Source organism: Lynx rufus, unplaced genomic scaffold (assembly GCF_022079265.1).
Source record: "Lynx rufus isolate CCGP_SWC_20201006 ecotype Redwood Valley unplaced genomic scaffold, mLynRuf1.p SCAF_44, whole genome shotgun sequence".
In the NCBI taxonomy this organism is placed as follows: domain Eukaryota; kingdom Metazoa; phylum Chordata; class Mammalia; order Carnivora; family Felidae; genus Lynx; species Lynx rufus.
Genome location: NW_025814861.1, coordinates 1039076 through 1061144, shown reverse-complemented (window position 1 = coordinate 1061144; position 22069 = coordinate 1039076). Strand labels below are relative to the sequence as shown.

The 22069-nt window shown below is 47.2% G+C and overlaps 1 protein-coding gene across 1 annotated transcript in view; it reads right to left on the bottom strand.

The window, feature by feature from the left end:
* Nucleotides 1-22069, bottom strand: part of MED27 (mediator complex subunit 27) — a 200311-nt gene that overhangs the window by 118674 nt on the left and 59568 nt on the right. Inside the window, exon 3 of the mRNA XM_047098125.1 lies at nucleotides 15893-16023. Coding sequence (XP_046954081.1) covers nucleotides 15893-16023 — 131 coding nt within the window. The remainder of the gene's footprint in view (nucleotides 1-15892; nucleotides 16024-22069) is intronic.

Below are 22069 nucleotides of genomic sequence, written 5' to 3'. Positions count from 1 at the left end.
GTGAAGGGAACAGTTACTGAATCAGTAGCTAAGGACCCCAAGTTTCTCCTCTGAGGACATTAGGCCCCAGTAAGTCTAACCCCTTGTGTGGGGAGTTGGGACAGCTGCAGGGGGAGAAAGTCCCTGGAGTCACGAGCATTTTGGAAGAATTCAGAGAGATCTATGCAGGAGTGCCTCTGCCCGGGCCCCAGGTGCAGCAGAGTAAGAGAGGTGGAGGGGCATCAGAAGCTTTGGCTCACGAAGGCACAGGGCAAGGCACATGGGGGAATCCCAAAAGGCTATCCTGCCCTGTTTTCATGTGTCCACCAGGATTAAAGACCGGGGTTTGATCTGAGACTCCAGCCTGGTGAAGCCTCTCGTTGTGGTTACTACAGAGTTAAAAACAAGGTTTCCAGGGGCGCCTGAGGGGACTCAGTCAGTTAAGCGTCCAACTTTGGCTCAGGTCATGATCTCCTGGTTCGTGGGTTCGAGCCCCGCATCAGGCTCTCTGCTGACAGCTCAGAGCCTGAAGCCTGCTTCGGATTCTGTGTCTCCCTCTCGCTCTCTCTCTCTCTCTCTCTGCCCCCACCACTTGTTCATTCTCTCTCTCTCTCTCTAAAATAAATAAACATTTAAAAAAAAGAAAAACCCAAGGTTTCCAGGGATGAAGATGAGAGGGGTAGGGGAGAATAAACATCTGCCTTCGAAGGAGGGCCAGAGAAGGGGCTGCATTTCAGGACCACTTTCACAGCAATGCCCCGATCGCCCAGGTACATCCCGGCACCCACAGGAGATGGCATCGATAGGACGCCGTGGGCTAAGCAGCAGCCTGGGCCCCAGCAAGCCTCCTGAGAGCGGCGGGATGGGCATCCGCTCACCCCTCTCGGTGGTGGGCTCCAGGAGAGCCGGGCAGGGGAGTGAGGGCGCGGGCGGCTCACTCAGCAGTTCCCACTTCTATTTCCACAGCGTCTTGCCCCGTCCCTTCCTTTCATCTCCTTTTAGGGGATACTGGGCAGTGGGCCTGTCATCGGCTGCTCTATTTAAGTCCCTTTATGAGGAATTTCAACTTTTCCAAGTCCACGTCCTCCAGGGAGCCTTTCCTGGCTCCTTAGGGTCAATTTCACGTCCTTCTCTCAGATCCTAATGGCCTCTTTACTTGTCTTATCTCTCCAGGACACGTCAGGTTCCTTAAAGGAAGGTTTATTCATCTCTGAATATCCAGTACCTACCATTACGGACAAGGGGTTTTATTTGTTGAATTTTAAAAATAAGTAAGGGGCGCCTGGGTGGTTCAGCTGGTTAAGCTCAGTCAGTTAAGCATCTGATGTCGGCTCAGGTCATCATCTCAAGGTTCATGGGTTCGAGCCCTGCATCAGGTTCTGTGCTGACAGGCTCAGAGCCTGCTTCAGAATCTATGTCTCCCTCTCTCTTTGCCCCTTCTCCACTCGCGCTCTCTGTCTCCCCAAAATAAACATTTAATAAACAAATAAATAAATAAATAGATTAAAAATAAAAGGCAGAGCAGACTGCAAATAAACACCAACGAAAGGTAAAGGACAGCAGAAGTCTAGACTCTGGTGGTTGGAAGACAGGAACCACTACCAGAAAATCAAAGTAACTTTCTCAAAAGTACTTTCTCACGTAGTAGGCCTCAACTTTCTTTCCGCACTTCACCAAAGAAGTTACACAGACGGTAACTAAGCATGTGAAAAGATGCTCGACGTCATTAGTCATTACAGCCACACAGCCACTACGTACCTATCAGAGCGTCTAACATTAGAAAGACTGACCATACCAAGTGTTGGCGAGGACACAGGGCAACGAGAACTCTAATCACTTGGAAAAACAATTTGGCAATTTCTTAGTGTTAAACATATACCTGTCACATGGCCTAGATACTGTATTCCTAAGTGTTCACCCAGCAGAAATGAAAGCGTACGTCCATACAAAGATTTGTACGTGAATTATTTATTAGCAGTAGTAAAAAACGAAAAACAACCCAAACAGCCAGCAACAGCTGAATGGATAAACAAAGTGTGGTCATATCCAACCAGTGGAATGAAATACAGCAGTAAAAAGAAATGGTCTACTGATACACGCAACAATACAGATGAATCTCGCAATAATTATGCTGAGTAAAAAAGGCACATTTTAACAAGTATCTACTGTGCGATTCCATTTCTATAAACTTCTAGAAAATGTAAACTAATCCATAATGACAAAAAGCAGCCCAGTGGTTACCGGGGTGGGGTGGAGGTGTGGGGTGAGCAGAATTATAGAGGGGCACGAGGAGACCTCTGGGGTGATGAATACGTTCGTTATCTTGATAACGGTAAGTAAGGCAATGATTTCACAGGTATATACATATGTCAAATTTTATAGACTTTAGACAGGTGCAAGAAAGCTCTTAAAAAATAAAGCTGTGGGGCGCCTGGGTGGCGCAGTCGGTTAAGTGTCCGACTTCAGCCAGGTCACGATCTCGCGGTCCGTGAGTTCGAGCCCCGCGTCAGGCTCTGGGCTGATGGCTCAGAGCCTGGAGCCTGTTTCTGATTCTGTGTCTCCCTCTCTCTCTGCCCCTCCCCCGTTCATGCTCTGTCTCTCTCTGTCCCAAAAATAAATAAACGTTGAAAAAAAAAATTAAAGTTAAAAAAAAAATAAAGCTGTGAAGGGGCGCCTGGGTGGCTCAGTCGGTGGAGCGTCGACTTCGGCTCAGGTCATGATCTCACGGTTCATGGGTTTGAGCCCCGAGTAGGGCTCTGTGCTGACAGCTCAGAGCCTGGAACCTGCTTCGGATTCTGTGTCTCCCTCTCTCTCTGCCCCTCCCCCACACATGCCCTGTCTCTCTCTGCCTCTCAAAAATAAAGAAAAATAATTTTTAAAAAAATTTTTAAAAAAATAAAGCTGTGAAGACAAAAAAATCGCATCAGATTTGCAATGAACTGAATTGTATAGTTCTGACTGACATAAATACATCTAAAAGCGTCTTTAATGACAATGCAACATGCTTAGTTAGAGATACTAATTTAACTAGAGGGACCAAACCACAATATAAAATAAAAAATCTACCCAAAGGAAAAAAAGTCAGACTGTCTTTTCTGGGGACCCAAGGGTCACAAGCTACAACTGGTCAGGGGAATGTTCTGGCAACCCTGGATACATCTGGGAGCTGATGAGGAAGCAATCAAATTAGGATCCGCCTTCTTTTGACTTTTAAGTTCCAGCAGGTTCCCACGTGTGGAGTTAAAGCCATAAGCACAAGGTTGGCCGAGTCTCCCCATAATGGTGACTCCCTCCTCCTAGAGATGTCCCGATGGCAGTTTTCCCAGACACCTCCATCCCTGGAGTGCCCCCTACAACCCACCCGCAGCAGTGGTTCTGAATCTCAGATGCAAACAGGAATCTTCCTGGGAACTGTTTCTGAATGTTCATATGGGGCCTCTCCTTGCAAAGAGCCCCCCATGTGATTCTAACGTGCAGCCAGGGCTGGGCGTCACTGCTCGACAGGCTCCCTCATCTCTGACAAGGGCTGGGTCCCCACATCTGGCTGGCTGGTCCTTCTGCTTGGGAGCCCACCTGGTCCGCCACAGACACACCTCGTTCTACTGCACTCTACTGCATTCTTTCCCAATCAAAGGTTTGTGGCGACCCTGCATCGAGCAAGTTTATCGGCACCACCTGTCCAACAGCATTCGCCGACTTCAAGTCTCTGTATCACATTTCGGTACCTCTTGCACTATTTCAAACTTTTTCATTAATGTTATATTGCTATCGTGACCTGTAATCAGTGGCTGCAACTCACTGAAAACTCAGAGAATGACTGGCATTCTTTAGCAATGCTAATACTTTCTAATTGAGGTATATGCATTGTTCTCAGACGTAATGCTATTGCACACTTAATAGAACTACGGTATAGTGTAGGGTCGCCTGGGTGGCTCAGTCCGTTAAGCATCCGACTTCGGCTCAGCTCATGATCTCATGGCTCGTGAGTTCGAGCCCCGCATCGGGCTCTGTGCTGACGGCTCAGAGCCTGGAGCCTGCTTCCGATTCTGTGTCTCCCTCTTCTCTGTGACCCTCCCCAACTCACACTCAGTTTCTCTCTCTCAAAAATAAATAAACATAACAAAAATTTTTAAAAAACCACTACAGTATAGCGTAAGCACAATTTTTATATGAGCTGGGAAACCAGAGTTTTCATTTGATTCGCTTTATTACAATATCCACCCTTATGGCGGTGGTCTAGAACCAAGCCTGCAACATCCCCCGGGTGTGCCTGCACCACCCCGCTGGCAGAATGTCCCCAGAGTGAGAACTGACCTTGACAGCTCACCCCAAGGACGAGCAGGCCCTGAGCTCAGAGCTTAATCGAGGTTGAGAGATTGCTTCCGAACAGAAAGGCAATGACACACTAAGCAAGCTTGGGGAGACAGTGTCTCTGAAAACAGGTTTTTTTCACGTTCTTACTTAAAAATCCTGAATGAGGACTATCAGAACGACCAGTACAACCAGATCAAAATCCACCCTGCCCTACGAGTCTCAAGCTAAGAGACGGAGCCATTTCCCACTCTCTCCTGCTCTCATGTGACTGAGGTCACTGTTCTCGTTAGAGTTTATGGAATGGTTTTCAGCAAAGGTGAACAGAGAAACTGGCTACTGCTTCTTGATCACTCTCAACCCTAAATAGGGACTTTCTGGGCCAAAATCTACGGGTTACTAATAGCCTCAGGGCAGAGTGACAGAAAGAAAAAGACACACACATCAAAAGACCAGTGAAATGACTCTCCATTAAAAAAGAACAGAAAGACGTGGGGGGGGGGGGCAGGGGAACAGTTTCAGTTGCAAACAGCATTAGATAGAAAGGCATAGTGAGAAATGGTGACTAATAATCCTGAAACTTTGGCTCTTTGTTATGCAAAAAATAGATTTTAAATAGTGCAAAGAGGAAAAAAAAAAAAAGATCCAGCTTCTATCGGATGAGCTGTATGATACAACCACCCATTTCTTCCCTTCCTTCACCAGTAATGGCCAGAGTGATGTCATAACCACACCAGACAGCTGTCTTCCTGGATAAAATCACCTTGTAAAGGAGAAACACAATTAGCAGATACAGCGAAATATAATTAAAAAAATTTTTTTTTAATGTTTACTTTTGAGAGACGGAGAGAGAGACTGTGTGAGCAGGGGAGGGGCAGAGAGAGGGAGACACAGAACTCGAAGAGGGCTCCACGCTCCGCGTTGTTAGCACACAGATCGACATGGGGTTTGAACTCATGAACTGTGAGTTCATGACCTGAGCTGAAGTCGGACGCTTAATTGACTGAGCCACCCAGGCACCCCTACAACAAAATATAATTTTTAAACCGATTCTGCAGGCTGCCACATTTGACTTGGTGCCTAATGGCCAAGTTCTTTACTATAGTTGTCTATTTTATGCGATTTCTCTTTGATTCGGTATCTAGGGAAGACACTGGGACTGAAATTCCAGGCTGTGTCACAACAGGTCTGGGACAAACACAGGTCAGAACAGCTGAGAGTGAGGCCAGGACCAGAACCAGACAGTAAGAGGCTGCAGGGCCACCAAGAGGGGAAGGGCTGGGCGGGAGGGCTGACTCCTCCTTTGCTGGCCCTCCTCTGGTCTCCCTTCAGAACCCCCCCCCCAGTGGATTCTATCCACTCTGGCATTTTCCCTACCACCCCTACAATGCTGATCACCAAAACCATTTCTTCAACAACAATGTAAGTTCCAGACTCATATATTAAAAACACTTTATTGTGAAAATATTCAGATACACTTAAAAGTAGATAAAACAGAGTAAGTAATGAGCTCATCAACAGTATTACGTTCTCATCCCCCAGTTTCAACAGTTAGTAGCTAATTTTTATCATATTCTCCCCCCCCACCCCCACTCCGACACACATACTGTCGAGAAGGGGGAAGACGGCGGATCTTAACACCAGTCCGTCATATCCTTTCACTCAAGACTTAGAGCTCCTCCTTAGGAGCACCTGGGTGGCTCACTCGGTTGAGCGTCCGACTTCGGCTCAGGTCATGATCTCATGGTTCATGGGTTCAAGCTCCACGTCAGGCTCTGTGCTGACAGCTCAGAGCCCAGAGCCTGCTTCTGATTCTGTGTCTCCCTCTCTCTCTGCCCCTCCCCTGCTCATGCTCTGTCTCTCTCTGTCTCAGAAATAAATAAACATTAAAAAAAATTTTAATAAAAAAGACTTAGAGCTCCTCCAACTTAACATGCTCATAACGGAGCTCATTCTGTGTCTCGACTGTCTGCATACAGCAGGAACTCTGCACCTTTAGAGTTCCAGCCTGATCAAGCAAACACCTAGCCTGTAGAAAATGCCTGGGCAATGGTTACAGAGTGACAAGTATAAACACACATGCACGCACACCCACGGGTACATGCACACAGACACAGTAGGTGGCCAGACAGCACGAAGCAAAGGTCCAGACGGAGGTTCCAGCTAGTAAGACATGATCCTGGACTTCCTCCTGGCTTCCTGCCATGGGCCAGCACTTCTGAGGATGGAAACCCTCTGGCTGAAGCAGGAGGGCAAAGTCATTCTGTCCATCGAAAGGATGACAATCAGCGACACGCTACAGATTTCAGCGGGCGGCTATTAGCAGAACTAAATACGGTCTCTCAAGGGGAGAAAAGGAGCTTCTATGACATCTATGCTAATGAAGCACAACGACATAGAGCATTTAAAACAAAATGTCCCTATATTTATTCTCCATAGACAGATTTTTGCATTAATATTTATGAGGGATTCCTCGTTGATTTCTCCCAGAGATTTTTCTCCTGCCCAAAGAGAGGGGATAAAAGATAAGTAACATGAACCAATTATCTTTTAAACAGCTACAAAGGACTACCTTATTTATCTGCATTCTACTACTTGATTAATCGTCCTCATATACCACTTTCCATACACGGGCCCCTGCTCGTGAGCCCCCAGGGCCCGCGGCTCCTGCAGGAACCCGCTGCAAGGCCTCGGCCCGGCTTCCGGGCCCTGCTTGCTGCCCGAGCCTCCAGATCCAGTCCCAGCCATCCTCCCTCAGCAGGGCCACACCCACACCTCGAAGTCCCCGCCACCGCAGGCATTTCTGTCGGTCCAAGTGGTACCTGGTTCCCGGCCATTTAAATACCCAACGCTCACATTTCCGATTTACTAATAGCCATGAGCAGTAAACATCTTGTCAAAAGGTGTTCTCAACCTTATCGCCCGGCGGCGGAGGGGGTGGGGGGTCGCACAGAGGGGAACCAGCCCGTGGTACTTGTCCGTTCAGCCAGTCGAGGCCGGACGGGAGACGCGGGGAGCCCTGGTTCCCAGGAGTTTCCAGCCCAACCCAAACATACTGTGGACAGTGGCAAATGCCACGGGAAGAGCTCCAGAGCCGAGCATCACAGCAGTGAGGAGTTGAGGGTTTCTTCCTGCCCAGTCAGTGGACCACATTTTTCTTGTCCCAGTGACAGGCCGGGAGAGAGAGAGAGAGAGAGAGAGAGAGAGAGAGAGAGAGGCAGAGACCCTTCCCTTCTCTACCTGCCAATCACACGAGCACATAAACACAGGAGAAAGGACGTTGCAAGAACTTTTACTGAGCGCGTTGTGTCTCCTCCGAGCCCCCACACGACACACCCTGGAGAGCAAGGAGAGCGAGGCAGGAGGGCGGACCGGACGTCCGGGGAGACAAGTCTGCACCCTGGGCCTCAGAACGCCTTCTGATTCTATTTCGAGGCAGACGGAAACCGAACAACTGTGAAGAGCCACAAAACAGCAGGGGGAGCAAGTGAAATAGCGCTCACGAGGGGAGACTCTTACAAGGCAGCCGCGCGAGGCCCCGGGCCCCCCCCCCCCCGGCTCCCACTCGGGGGGGCCGGGAGCGCAGGCTGGCTCCGTGGAGCTCTGGACACCGAGGGAGTCCTTCCGTCACCGTCAAGATGGCCTGACACGTCACAGTGCTCTCCCCGCTCTCCCGGTCCCCATTACGAACCCCTGCAAGAGGCAGGCACGCCCGTCTCTACCAACCTTCTCACCTTCGTACAGAAAACTGGCTGAAACTAACAGACCGAAGATAATTTTGTTGACAAAACGGGGGGAGATGACGAATTAAAGAAGTGAAGATCCATACACACAGGTAACTCTTGCCGTGTGCACGTTCCTACCCAAACTCGGGACCCCAAAGAGATGTGGATACACTTTTTGCGAAGGGGCCAGTGTCTCTCACCGTTTCCGGGACACGGCGCCGGCCTTGTAGGGAAAAGACAACAGCAGCCCTGAGTCAGACAGCTGACGCACGGCTGGTGCGAATAAATGAGCCTGTGCGCTGCTGGTTATTGGAATCTGATCTCTCCCTTATTAATATGGTCCCGCAATGGAGACAAAGATTTCTCCATGTTCTAGAATGCAAACAATGTTTTAATCTTTAATTATATTCTCAATTTCAACTCTTCTGGAGAGTTACAGCCACCAAGGCCTAGGATTATTTCTTTATTACACAGCCTCTCAGTGGTATTTAATGAATATTGTTACTTAATACTTGCCGGTAGGGGAAAGAAGGATTTAGTGAGTTCCTCCTCGAGTTTTGATGACTTTTCCAAAACTCAGGAAACTCACAGCCGCCAAGTTCTCTATTCCTTTTCGGGGACACTTGGTACAGGCAGGACACCTGCTCGGCTCACCAGCCCAAACTCAGGAAGAGTCGGCCTGTGGAATAAGCATCCCAGGAGAAAGGGATTCAAGACACAACACTCTGCATTTCTAAAGCTCACGGCAATGAACCAGTGTGCTCCTCGTTCATAGTTTATTCACCGTTGGTCTGCTCGGAGGCAAACGAAACTCCAATAAAGAGGGATGCGAAATATTCTCGTTCAAGGGCTCCCATCATCATCTAAGTGGAAGAATTTAATATAAACTTATCGACATATTACCAAATTCTGCCCTCGACGAAAATACCAAGATCCTCATGAGGCAAAACAAAAGCTCAAGTAGTCGAGAAGCAAATTCGGTCCCTGCAAGGAAGCACGTCCACAGTTGCTACTCAAACATCTGCATCAAGGTTTTTGGAATGGCAGAGCAACCTCAGAAACCTGGAGTTTCATATCTGTGTGGCTGAGGGGAACAACAACATGTTAAAAAAAAAAAAAAAAAAGTCTTGAAAATCGGCAACAGGAAAGATAACGATGTAATGGCCAGGAAGCTACAGGAAGAGGCCCCGGGTGTACTGCACTTCGTCCTGGCAGATATTGGCCTTGCTCGGTTGAAACACCAATGACCACGAGAGGCTCCCGCCCTCATTCATCACCATCGCCAAGGACAGATTTATGCCACTGCTTTGCTCTCTGCGATTCCTGTTGGTTTCACGTTAAGCAAAAGACAACATGAGCCTCTGCCTTTCAAGAACAGAAGCAGCGTTTACCACACATCTTGGAAAGAGTCCAATCATCTGTACAAGCACCGTGTGTAATTTCAAGTCGATGATCTTCCTGGGAATTAGCGTGCAAGGTAGTGGCGGAAAATGAGCCTCCGTCAGTTAAACTCCCACAGCCAAATTAGTGGCCCTACCGAAGGCAATCTGTTGTTCAAACACTGGAACCCCTAGGTGTATGTGCCGAGTCATTATCCCTGCTACCTCCTGAATTGGTGGCATTTCTTTCCAGCAACACTTGTCCCTGCGTGCTGTTTTTGTTACTCAAACCCAGGGTAGGTCATCCACAAACCGGAGCAGGAAGGCTCCCGGCACTCCGAAAGGTATGAGGTGATATCGAAACAGATGCAAAATGTGGAGGAAATGGTGCCAGCAGACTCCAAAGAACACCAAGGAACACCACTCTGCGATGAAACGAAACAAACCACTGACACATACAACATAAATGAGTCTCCAAACCATCATGTTGAGCAAAAGAAACTGGAAAGAGAATACTATGTTCTGCATGACTCCATTTATGTGGAGTTCTAGAAAAGGCAAGACTAGGGTACGGCGATAGAAATCAGAACAGTGGTGGCCTGGTCGCGGAGCTGGAGAGAAGCACAGTCAACTGTTTCGAGAAGTCGCGCTGTCACGAGGAGAGAGTGGCAGACGCGGGATCGTGAGCCAGGTCTTCCTACGGGAGGCGGGTCTGGGTGAGCGTGTTTGCACACTGCCGGAAATAAACTAGGAGAAAGGGGAATCCTGACACGTGGGAGACAAAGGAGACCAGGGGACACATGGCTCGGAGTAGCTGGGAGGGTGGACACACTGGACAAGAGGAAGAGCTGTTGCCGGTTGGCCGCATGGACCGTGTATCCCTAATGACTAGAGAAAAGGCAGCCCGTGAAAGGGAAGGTGCCCTTAATTTATTTTATCTTTTCAAGTTTATTTACGACTTATTTTGAGAGCAGGAAGGGACAGAGAGAGGGAGAGGGAGAGTCCCAAGCAGGCTCCACGCTCAGTGTGGAGCCCAACACAGGACTCGATCCCACGAACTGTGAGATCATGACCTGAGCTGAAATCAAGAGTCGGACGCTTAACCGACTGAGCCACCCAGGCGCCCCCAAAGTGCCCTTAAAAAATTTAGCAGTCAGGACCTTTCCAGGAAGGATAATGTGGCACGAAAGAAACTGCCTGTCCCCACGACTTCCGGGGGATGGGAGGTAGTATTTTTAAAAATAACATGTCTGTAAAACGATTTTTCCCTCAAATCGAAATGAGATCTAGGTGTGCAAAAGAAGAACACGTAAGTGTTCTTTTGCCTCGCTGCCCTGAGAGCCAGCATGTGTTCAGGCCGATGCCGGGCACCACGGGCCATTCAGCCTGGCTTATGGATTAAAACCAACATCCCGTGTTAGCACAAGAGGACACGGGACAACGTGTCAGGGCGCTGACAATACTGAGCGAGCGCAAACACGCTTCCATCTGACACACGCAGCTATCTCCACGTGCAACTTGCAGATCAGTCGAGTAAGACAGCCGCTCTCCAGCTGATCTCGATCCTACAAAGGGCCAAAAGCCCGATCGAGTTCGCCCAGGAACAGGGGACGCGGCTCCTTTCTGGCAACGCCAATGCCCCTTCTGCAAGAGACTTGACGCGAGCACTTGGGAGTCACAGGAGGGAGGTCGCTTCATCCGCTGACACGTGACAAAAGAGCTTTCATCACGGAACGGAACGACATCTTTGTCTTCCACCCAGCTTCTTTGGAGGAGGAGAAAAAGACGAATCATTAATCTCACGAATCGCTAATCCTCCAGGAACTCAGGGGACACTGAGTCTTCAAAGACTGCTACTGTTCAAGCCAACCGCATTTCAAAAACAAACACGCCGTACAAACCTCCCGCGTTCTTGCCGTGCCTGTGGTCTCGGCACACTTAGGCCGAGCCCGTGGCCTTGTGTAGCCTTACTGCCATCCAGATGCCGACGCAAGCCAATGCAGAAACCCATCGGTCACCGCACTAACAGAGCTCCAGAGGAGGAGGGGTCTGGAGCCCAGCACTGGCCCTCCGCTGCTGACACATAAAACCTTTCCTTAGAATCCCGTAAGCCTGTGCGAGAAAGCATCGAGCCCTCTTAATAAAGTTCAGCCTCCATCCTTTACACCCGGCAGCGGAGAAATTCAGTGAAGTCTGGCCGGGCCCCCCCGAAGCGTGGGTCCCTCTCAGCACCCTGCCCGTGGCCTTCTCGAGCACTTTGGGGTCGTATCCTCGGGACTTGGCACACATTACCAGGATTCCCTGCTACTTGTTTGTTCCTCTCTTTCTGCTCAGAGCTTCCTGAAAGCCAAAATTCTATCTTCCTCATCTCCAAATCCCCAGCACAGTGCATAGAACTAAACGCATATAGGCCCTGAGAAAATATTTGCTGAGTAAATAAGTGAACGGGGCTTCCTGTGGGCTCAGCCATTCCTCCCTCTGTGCAAGGATTCTCTCCATTGGCAACTGAGGTGTGTTTTAAAATAACGTCCTCAGATTCTTTCCACTCCTTCCTTCAAAAGGGAAAGCCTCGTCCCCTCCCCTAGGACATGAGACTTAGAAATTCATTCCTAACCAACAGAATGGGGCGGAATGGATGCTGTGCCTTTGAGGCTGGGTCATAAAAAGGATAAAGTCCTCCTGGCTCTCGTTCTCTTAGATGGCTTATTCGGGGACAAGTCACCTGCAGTCATGAGGGTACTCAAGCGTCCTGTGGAGGGCGACTGAGGTCTCTTGTCGACAGCCGGCACCAACGTGCCTGCCACGTGAGGGAGCCACCGTGGACAAGACCTTCAAACCTCAGCCCAACCTCCAGATGACTGCATCCCTGCCTACATCTGACTGCAATCAGACTAACACGTTTTGGGGTGATTTGTTACGCAGCGATAGCTAGCTAATGCAGCCAGCCCTGGAAGATTTGGGTGTTGTTTTATAAGGGATTTCCCTAATGACAAAGTCAGCTTATGGTCATGTCGTGGTTATGACAAAAAAAAATGTTATAATCAGTAGTGTTCTTCCCAATACAACCATAACGTGGCTGATTAATATGCAAATTTTATGTTCCGCAAAATCACACTAATGTCTAACAGCTACGCTCAGTAAGTGTGGAGATGTGATACGGGACATTACAATACAACCCTTTTTGGAGGTTGTCTCTTGTTTTTAAAAATTATATATGCACAGAAGTCGAGAATAATATCCATCAAAACCTTAACAATAACTTTCTCAGGGTGACAGTACTATTATGTTTTCCTTTTTTTGTAACCTTTGGTTTCTATATATATATATATCACTAGTGGCCTATGTTTTCATTTTAAAATATTTTCTAATTCAATTAGTCCAGCAGCTATGTCTTATTGGTATTTCTATTCCTGACTCTAATACAGTAAGTAGCACACAGTAGGCGCTCAATAAAAAGGCACTGAATGTCCTTTAGATATAGATCCTGCCTACTGGACAGGTCTCTGAAGGGATCCAGGATAACATGAGCCCCAAAAGCTCAATGATGTGAAAAGGCGGCAGTCAATTTTCACAGGAAACAGGCTACTAAGTATAGGAAATCATTCCAACGTTGTATTCTTAGGACACAGTAACCACTGTTCTCTTTGAAACTAAGTATTTTGAGTGATTTATTATAAATTTATAATGACAGTTGTGAACACCTTTTTTTTTTTTTTTTGGCATGAGAACAGAGTCTGTTGATTGCCTCGGTGCTGAAAATAGTTTCTAAGTGTCCTCATAATAGCACGTCACCTGTAAACAGGTTTCAAGCTGATGCAAATTAACAAATGGCGAACAGATGGGTTAAGAGCTGACTTTTGTCAAGAGAGAGCCGGCAACAAACACTTTTTGGCTCCAGTCTTATGGGACCATTAGAAAGTCTTTCACTTCTCGCCAAACATCTTGCCTCAGTAGACAATCCATGTGGGGAAAATGACAAGTTACAAGGCCCATTAGACTACAGAGGACTGAAAGTTGGAGATTGGCAGAATCACCAAATCAACATACAAGGAACAACAGATAATGTTCCTTAAGAACCTTTCTGCCAGGACGCCTGGGTGGCTCGGTCGGTTGAGCGCCCGACTTCGGCTCAGGTCATGATCTCACAGTCTGTGGGTTCAAGCCCCACGTCGGGCTCTGTGCTGACGGCTCAGAACCTGGAGCCTGCTTCAGATTCTGTGTCTCCCTCTCTCTCTGACCAACCCCCCCCCCCCCCGCTTCATGCTCTGTCTCTCTCTGTCTCAAAAATAAACAAACGTTAAAAAATAAATAAATACAATTTAAAAAAGAAGCTTTCTGCCAAAGAGGAAAAAACTCTCGGTCTGGCATCCCTGAAAGTCTCTGAGGAACACGCACCTGTGCATGGTTGGTCCCGTTCATCTTATCCTGGAAGCAAACATTAAATTGTGAAGAAAACCCTAAAATCCTAGAAGGGGTGGTGTGAGTGTCCACCGGAGAGGGACAAGACCCCCAGAGGCATCCCCAGTGACCTCCCAGTTCTCCACTGGCCTTTCTCCACCAAATGTCTCCTCCTCGGAGAGGCCTTCTCAGACCCCCCCCCCACCTCCTGATCTAAGCAGTCTCCCCCGCTCCCACCCCTTACCACCCTACATCGTCTTTTCTAAGCACCAATCTTAACCAGAAATTATTATGTGAGCTTGTTACTTTGTTTAGGGGTGCTTTTTGTTTGGTTTGGCCTTTTCCCCCCAGCAAACAAAAAGCTTCAGGAAGGTGGGACAACATCTGTGTTGCTCATGACTGGGTCCCCACAGCCTAGGACAGTGCCTGGCAGATAGTAGGTATGATAAATATCTGCTCCTCCAAAAGAAAAGAAAAGAGATCTTGAGTAAAGGCAAACAACCGAGTCTTACCCGGAAACACTGCTCAGGGCTGGAAATTTTAAAAAGTATGGTTGAGCCTTGAACAATCCGGGTTGGAAGTGCCTGAGTCCGCTTACACGCGGCTTTTTCTCCAATACGGTACTGTGAACGTATTTTCTCTTCCTTATGATTTTCTTAATAACATTTCTTTCCTCTAGCTTATTTTATTGTGAGGCTATATAATACGTTTAACATATACAATCAGTGTTCATCGACTGTTTATGTCATCTGTAGGCTTCCGGTCGGTATCAGGCTATCAGTGGTTAAGCTTTGGGGGAGCCAAAAGTTATATACAGCTCTTTGTGCCTGTCACGTAACCCCCGCATTGTTCAAGGTGTCAAGTGTAGTTTGTAACTGAGGATGTAACCAAAAGAGGGTACAACAGGAGGGCAGGACAGGCTAGGGAATGTGTCTAGAGTCCAAGCCAAGCCATTTGGGGTACCGCCTCTCTATGGGGAGTGTGTGCGCTCACAGAAAAGCTATCAGCAAAGACTGGTGTGTTGACGTTTCTTTCTTTCTTTCCTTCTTTTTTTTTTTTTTACAGAGAGAGTGTAAGCATGAGGGGGAGAGGGGCAGAGGGAAAGAGAGAGAATCTTAAGCAGGTTCCAGGCTCAACACAGAGCCTGATGCAGGGCTCGAGCCCATGAACAGCGAGATCCTGACTTGAGCCGAAATCAAGAGTCAGACGCTCCACCAACGGGCTACCCAGGAGCCCCTGGTGTGTTTGCATTTCTGATTCCACATTGGGTGAGCCTGGCCTTCATCCACTAGGGCCTTCTGGCACAAAACAACCCGACCGGGAAATGGATGAATCACCCGTGGCATATTCGAGAGAGCAACAAAAAAGAACAAACAACCTGGATGAATCCAACAGACACTGTGTGGAGTGAAAAAGAGATGATAACAAAAGATTCTGTGTCGTGTGACTCCATTTATACAAAGTTCAAGAACAGGTAAAAGTAACCGTTCAAAGAAGGTAGAACAGTGTTAAACTTGGGTAGGGTACCGACTGGGAACCCGGGGAGGAGCCCTCAAAGGATCCCGGACGGGGTGGCCACGCGGCCCGATGTGGGTGGATACCTGTGTGAAGGCTGAACGTGTTCTCAACCTTACAGTCTCTCTTATCTCTCCTACTAGGAAAAAGAAGGGATCGTATTTTACTCGCTTAACAAAGGGCAAGTGAGCCCAGCACGACTCTGATCCCAGCTCTCCCAGATTTCTAGGTGGCCTCCAGCTTTCTCAAAACGTGCTCCTCAGCTATCTCGTCAGCCGTACTTACAGCTCTGCCAACTTTGGGAACGTGACGGGGAAATAAATAAAAGGCTGTCAGGTATCTTACAATCCCAGGTGGGGGGAAGAAAAGAACCACGCACCAAATATGTCATTTACGAACGGTGTCATGACTGCTTCACTTGAGATCTATACAAGATATGTTACCCGCACGCTCGGTTTCTAATCTCGGCGGAGCCCTTTTTCAAAAGAAGGAACGATCTCACAAAAATAACTTTCCGTGGGCCAAAACCAAGCACCAAGTAGAGCTCACCCAGGACGGAAGAGCTTTCGCAAACCCCTTACTCACTGGGGCGGCAGGACGAGCGTGGTGGGCTGGGCCTTTGGTCTGCGCTTGGCGGACACCCCCATCTGGTTAGCAGAACGTTTCAACGACTGCTGGTTCAAAAGGCCAGACGCCAGGCCCGCGTGGTACTGCAACTGCAGAAAGAACCGGAACGAAAAGGGGAGAAAAATGACATTTGGTAAAAGGAGGACAAAGGCCGTGAAACTATCGACACTTGATATATCACCCCCCCCCCGCCCTGCCACCTTAGAACATTTCAAATCACCGCAAATACAGCTACTAACATTTTGCCTCGAGGAACGTATTTGTGAGGGGACGAGACAAACAGGAAAGGAAACGTGGTCAAGGTTGTTGGGCACAGCATTACATAACGATGAGAAACTGAGAGCGATCTGAATGGCCATCAACAGCCGGGAACTTGGCTGAGATGATGGAGAGAACTTTACAGCATCATTTTGTTGATTAGGATACAGGTTGCACTGTCAACAAAGAGGCATGTAAAAAGGTGGTCTCTTAAATGTTAACAGTATATTCCTAAGTAGTAGAGCCTAGGTCACTGTTACCTTCTTCTTTATTTTTTCACTACTATTCATACGTGCTTTCTATAAATGGTTTTCTACAGCCTATGTCATTTTTTATAATAAGATCCTGAGGGATTCCTTAAAGACAAATTAGTTCTCGGAACTCTTGCTAATAATAAAAGCCACATAACTCGGTAGTCTGCTCGAGTAAACCGGGAGCACAGCGTGGCTTATCACAAACATATACGGAACACAGCACAGGTCGGCCTCAGCCTTCAGAACCACTGGGCCACTGTTCCCAGTGGTGGAGAGACAAGTGTCAATCCTAAGGATAGGCTCCTGAGTATAGCCCACAGCCAAGTACACAAATGGGTCCAGGCTCACTGGAGGGAAGTGGATGGAGAAGTTCATTTTACTGTGTATACACGCAATCGGAACAATTGGTAAGGAGGCAAAATACTTTAAGCGGGCTCTGGAAGTGGGCCTGTATCCTTTGCTTTGTTCTGGACAAACCGCTCAGGACACGTCATTTTACTTCTCTAGACTTTAATTTTGCTATTGGAAAAGAGAAGAAATGCTGCCTAATTCTAAACCAGACAGGACTTGGAGAAAAACATCCACTTTACTGAGTTACAATTTACATGAAATAAAATGCACACGTTTTAAGCGTACAGTTTGAGGAGTTTTGATCATGTATATACCTGTGAAACTGCCCCCCCCCATCACGGTACAGATAATGTCCATCACGGCAGAAAGTTCCCTCGTGCCCCAATGTAGTCAGTCTCCCCCCGCCACCCCCAAATCTCACCAGCAGGAGCTTTTGTTTTAAAATACCACTCATCATCCTCCCTCTTTGCCAAGTGAGGCTGATATCCAATCTGACATGTGACAATGATTGCTATCTTCCTTTTCTAATCCCATACTTTTGTGTTTTAGATTGTAAGAGCTGTCATCAATCTCCCTATAATAAAATTATCCTTGAAAGGTATCCCAATTTTGAACAGATGTAAATAAAACATTCAAATGTGAAAATGCCAAGCTAAGAATTTGGATTGAGACCATTTATAACATCCAATGTGTTTCTTCCTCCCTTCCCAAATTAAGCAAGGTCTTTCAAACATTTATTTAGAATTAACTAAACATGCAAATAGTCATTCACTCTGAAGCTCTGAATCAATGTCTTTTCAAAATGCTCTTCCAAGGCATAGATTTCCTTTGCAGAGTCAGCTACCCTACAGTTCATGGTAATGAAAGTGGTGACCACCATATCAAAGGGGCTGGGCCCTGGATGCAAAGGGTAATAACGTTCAGAAAAATAAATGGCCTCACCTAAAGCCACCGGGCTGCACACAAATAGAGAGTGAAAGAAAAGAAAACCAATTGAAATGATCTGCTTCTTGAAAGTGGCTATAAAAAATGAAGATATCCAGTGACCCAGTAAGACTGAAATGTCTGCGTTTGGAGCATCCATATTGCTTTTTAACAGGCTCTTGATTTACTTGGTCGATTTGCTGTGGGAGCCTCATGGCTGAACAATACAAGACAAAGATATATCACATTCATAATAAAAATGGAGTTCTTCTCAGGGTGGAAAAGGGGGGGCATAATTTGGCTCTAACAACTCATCTTGGACCAATGAATTTTGCTCAAATTTGTTTTTCTCCTACAGATTTCTTAAATGGGAAATCAATGGAAGCAAGGGACAGTACAAGTTTGAAAGACAATGTTTCAAAATGTCAGCTACTTGGGTTTCGATCCTCCCCACCAGAATTTGCAATGAGTGCAATATGCATGGGGCTTTGTGGAATTAAAGGGAAAGACAGCTTGGCAGGGGTCCCTTCCTGGCTCAAGGAATCGTCTCTCCTTTTGGCTCTCCTTCTTCTCTGTATCTTATTAGGGTCCGTGCAAGCTCAGCCATTCCGGCCCTGCTGACTCTTCCAGTGGCAGAGTCCTGCTAACTGTGCAGAGTGGCAGCGTGATTTCGCCCACCTGGCATCATTTTGATCATTTGCTCAAACAAACAAAAAAACCCCAAAACAGCAGAAATGCATGCTCGCTGCTTTCTCTTAAAGGGTTCCTTTAAACCTTCTGCCATCTTGGGAACTCTTAACATACAGTGCACCTCTAAGAGCACACAGAGACTCCTCTTCCCCAAAAAACAAAACCTGCCCTTCAAAGCTGACTCATAGTGATTAAGCGACATTTGTTAATCATATATACGTATCCCAGTTTCCAGGAACACAGCTCCGACTGGCAAGATCTATAAGGGGCCCATTAAATATTTACCGAACCATCTTTATAATGGGAGAAAAGGTCAAAGTTAATAAAACTGACAGGCAGATTCTGTCCAACTGGATTTATACATTATTTAAGCACCAAATACTCCATTCCATGAAACACAGTTTAGATCTGAAAAGACTCTTGGAAAACATTCACTCAGCCAATGGTTCTAAAACAGCAGAAGGGAGTTCAGAGCGAATCTACAAATTAACATTAAGAACATATCACTCCCCGAAATACTGCCATAAGTTTTCAATTACAGGTTCTGTAATATTTTCTATAAAAATATATTTCAATAAACATACTTTGCTCCAAATGTCTGTGGCATGGAAACAACTCTATTTCAAAAAGCAACTTATCAAAGTTCTAATGTGATTTTCCTGTCCAAGATCGTTTCTCCACTAACGAGCAAGAATAAAATGAAAGAGGGTGAGAAATAAAATAATCCATTCTTTTTAACTCCCACATCTCATGGCTGTGGGGAATGGGAATGTCTGTGTGGCCAGTATTTATTTACTGGTAAATTGCCACTCTGTGGTTAACAGCTTTTTCAAGGCTTGTTTGAATTTGGAGAACATTTCTCTCAGTTGCAATTTTGCAGCTACCGTCAACTTCCTGTTTTCCATGACCGACCTCAGACTTTTCAGTAGGTTCTCAACCTAAAGCCCTTTCGAATCAATTATGTCTACTAATTACCTCTAAACCTGCGGAAATTTCAACAACTCGTAATGAGCTGGGGAGAACACCTCTTGGAATCAGGAAAACTTTGACCTCCTGGATATTTTCTTTAAGGTAACACTGTCTCTTAGTGATACTGATCAGGCAACAATGCCGAGTGTTGTCAGATAAGGTCCTTGTAAACCCTAACGTGCAGACCGACAGCCTCTGTAATCGCGTCCCCTTTAAGCATGCGCCACTGGACCCTGCTACTAACAAGAGCTGTGTGACGTCACACACCTCCCTCCCTTCCCTCTCGACAAAACAGGCATCACATCTTCTCCTCTAGCACTGGAGTGTCATTCCTCTGGCTTCCTAAAGCAGTTACCTGGGCATCTGGCTTCACCCTACGGTGGTGAGGCAATGTCCCCCCCAATTTCATGCGTCAAACTCAACAACCCTTTTCTCCCAGATAGCCTCATTCTTTACAGAACCTGCTTTTAAGCAACTCTAAACTACTGATGCCTAAATTCAAGTAGCTTGAACATGTTTCAAATTACAAACAACAACACATACTGGGAGGAACTATTATTGAATTATAGAAACCAGGGTTCCAACGCAAAGTTTCTGACTTAAATCTTGGGTTCAGAAAACCAGATGAGCAATGATCTCCTTTGGTTGGCTCTCCACGTGGCTCACTGTCCTCCACATTGTTCTCAATGTTTCTATCTGCTCCAAAACAGATAAAGGACAAGTTTTGCAACGGACAGAAGTTTGAGGAGAAAACAGAAGCAAAGCCATCACGTCTATCACATTCAATATACTAATTAAGCCAGTGGCATTCAATTAGGCCTAGTACTTAAAGGCTGAAATGTCTGCTAAAACCTCCCTGGGGTCCATGGTGCAGCATCTATCATTCCCAGCATTATCCTACCTATGCCATATGGCCTGAATCCCACTTTAAGAAAACCTGACATTCAAAATTCTCAAAATTTATCAGCCAGGTCAACCAAGGTTGGATTCTCCCCACTGTGAAAATCATGATTTCCTTTTCAAAGATTCACCAAAGGCTTCTTTTGTGGGATTGGGGGGGCGGGGGGGGGGGAGGTGTGAAAAAAAAAATTTCTCCTAACCTTAGGGCGTAGTTCAAGTTATCTTTAAAAATCACTTCATGTATAATTACATGTAAGTTTCTAAGACCGCTAGGAAGCCACCCTGGCACTTCGGTAACTAAACCCTTTGGGTAAGGAGTAAGAACTAAGTTAAATTCTGGCTGGCTTAGACAAGGGCCCACAGGAGGAGAGGAAGAGATCAAGAGGCTAGGGAGCCCCCCCATCTCCTCCCCCAAGCCCTCCAGGCCAGTTTCCCTTCTCTGAGCACTGAGACTGGGCAGCCTGGAGAGGCAGCCTGTGTTATTTCCTGGTCCAGGAGTGAAGCGAAGCTGGCCACCAGGGGAGACATTTCTTGAGGGTGCAAACCTTGGTACTGATTACTCTGTATTCGCAAAGTGTATCCAGGATAGTGCATTGCATACAGGAGAAGCTAATGAATTTGTCAGGTGGTAAGTGGATTAGCAGATTAGAGAAACTGCTAGGGCCTGGCCTGGCCTTGTCACTGCAGCCAATCTAGGGAGCAGAATGGTGCCATCAGACAGTCCCCTTAAGGCTGGCCACTTAAAGAAGCAAACACACTGCTCTGCAGGTGCTCACTGCCACGGCAGAGCCACAAGGAACCCCTTCCTTCCTCCTCTACTGACTGCCAAAAGCGGGGGGGGGGGGGTATCTAAACCCCTCTTCAGGCTTGAGTTCAGGAAAAGGCATCTCACAGGGACTGTACTCAGATTACTTCAAATCACAGAATTCTAATGTCAGAGAAGGGCCTTGGAGACGCCAGCCTCTACTCGCCTCCATCCCCATTGTGCGGGAAAGGAGACTCGGGCTTAGAGAAGTCACTGGCCCAAGGTCACACTATGCTGAGGGGGAGGTAGGCCAGTCAGGATTCCCCTCCCGGTGGCGCTAAGTGCGCTGCAGCTTTCTAACTGGAAGACCTGACATGTGTCCCCTCTGCTTCAGCAGGAGGGCACAGTGACTCTTCCCAGACCGGGAATGAGACTGTGCTCGGGGAGCCTGGTGTTAGCTAGCATCACTGGGATCTGCTGGCTGGTTTGCCCCCCTCATGCCGACCCTTTCACGCACTGACATGCCACGTGGTCTTTCTTCCCTTCAACAGACTCCAGTCATGTCTCAAGTGGGGAGTTTGGGGAAGTGCTAAATTCTACCATTTTAAGGTTTTAGTATCATTCATGGCTAAAACCTTGGAGAAAAGGAATCAAGAAACCTCAGTATTGTCCAAAAATCTAGATTCTACCCTCGGCAATATCACATTCAACCTTCCTGGCATCTGTGCTATTCTTCTGTGATGGGGCAACTGTGCTACGGCCGAAAAGATTTTTACACGTTCTCTTACTGTCCAGGAGAATCCACACGGATCATCTGTTTTAACCTGGGGGTTCTCTTTGAGAAGGTGTGTAACACATCGTGACGGCAGTAAGCAGGGATATTAGCCACGCTGTGTCACTTCCCCTGCAGATCACTGGCCAGAACAGCCAGCACTGGTTGGCACGAGTACGTTGAAAGTCCTTCCAGGACACAAGAGAACACGCCAAAGCTCACAGCCCTGACCTCGGGACACAGAACACGTGGATCAAGTTACACCCCACACT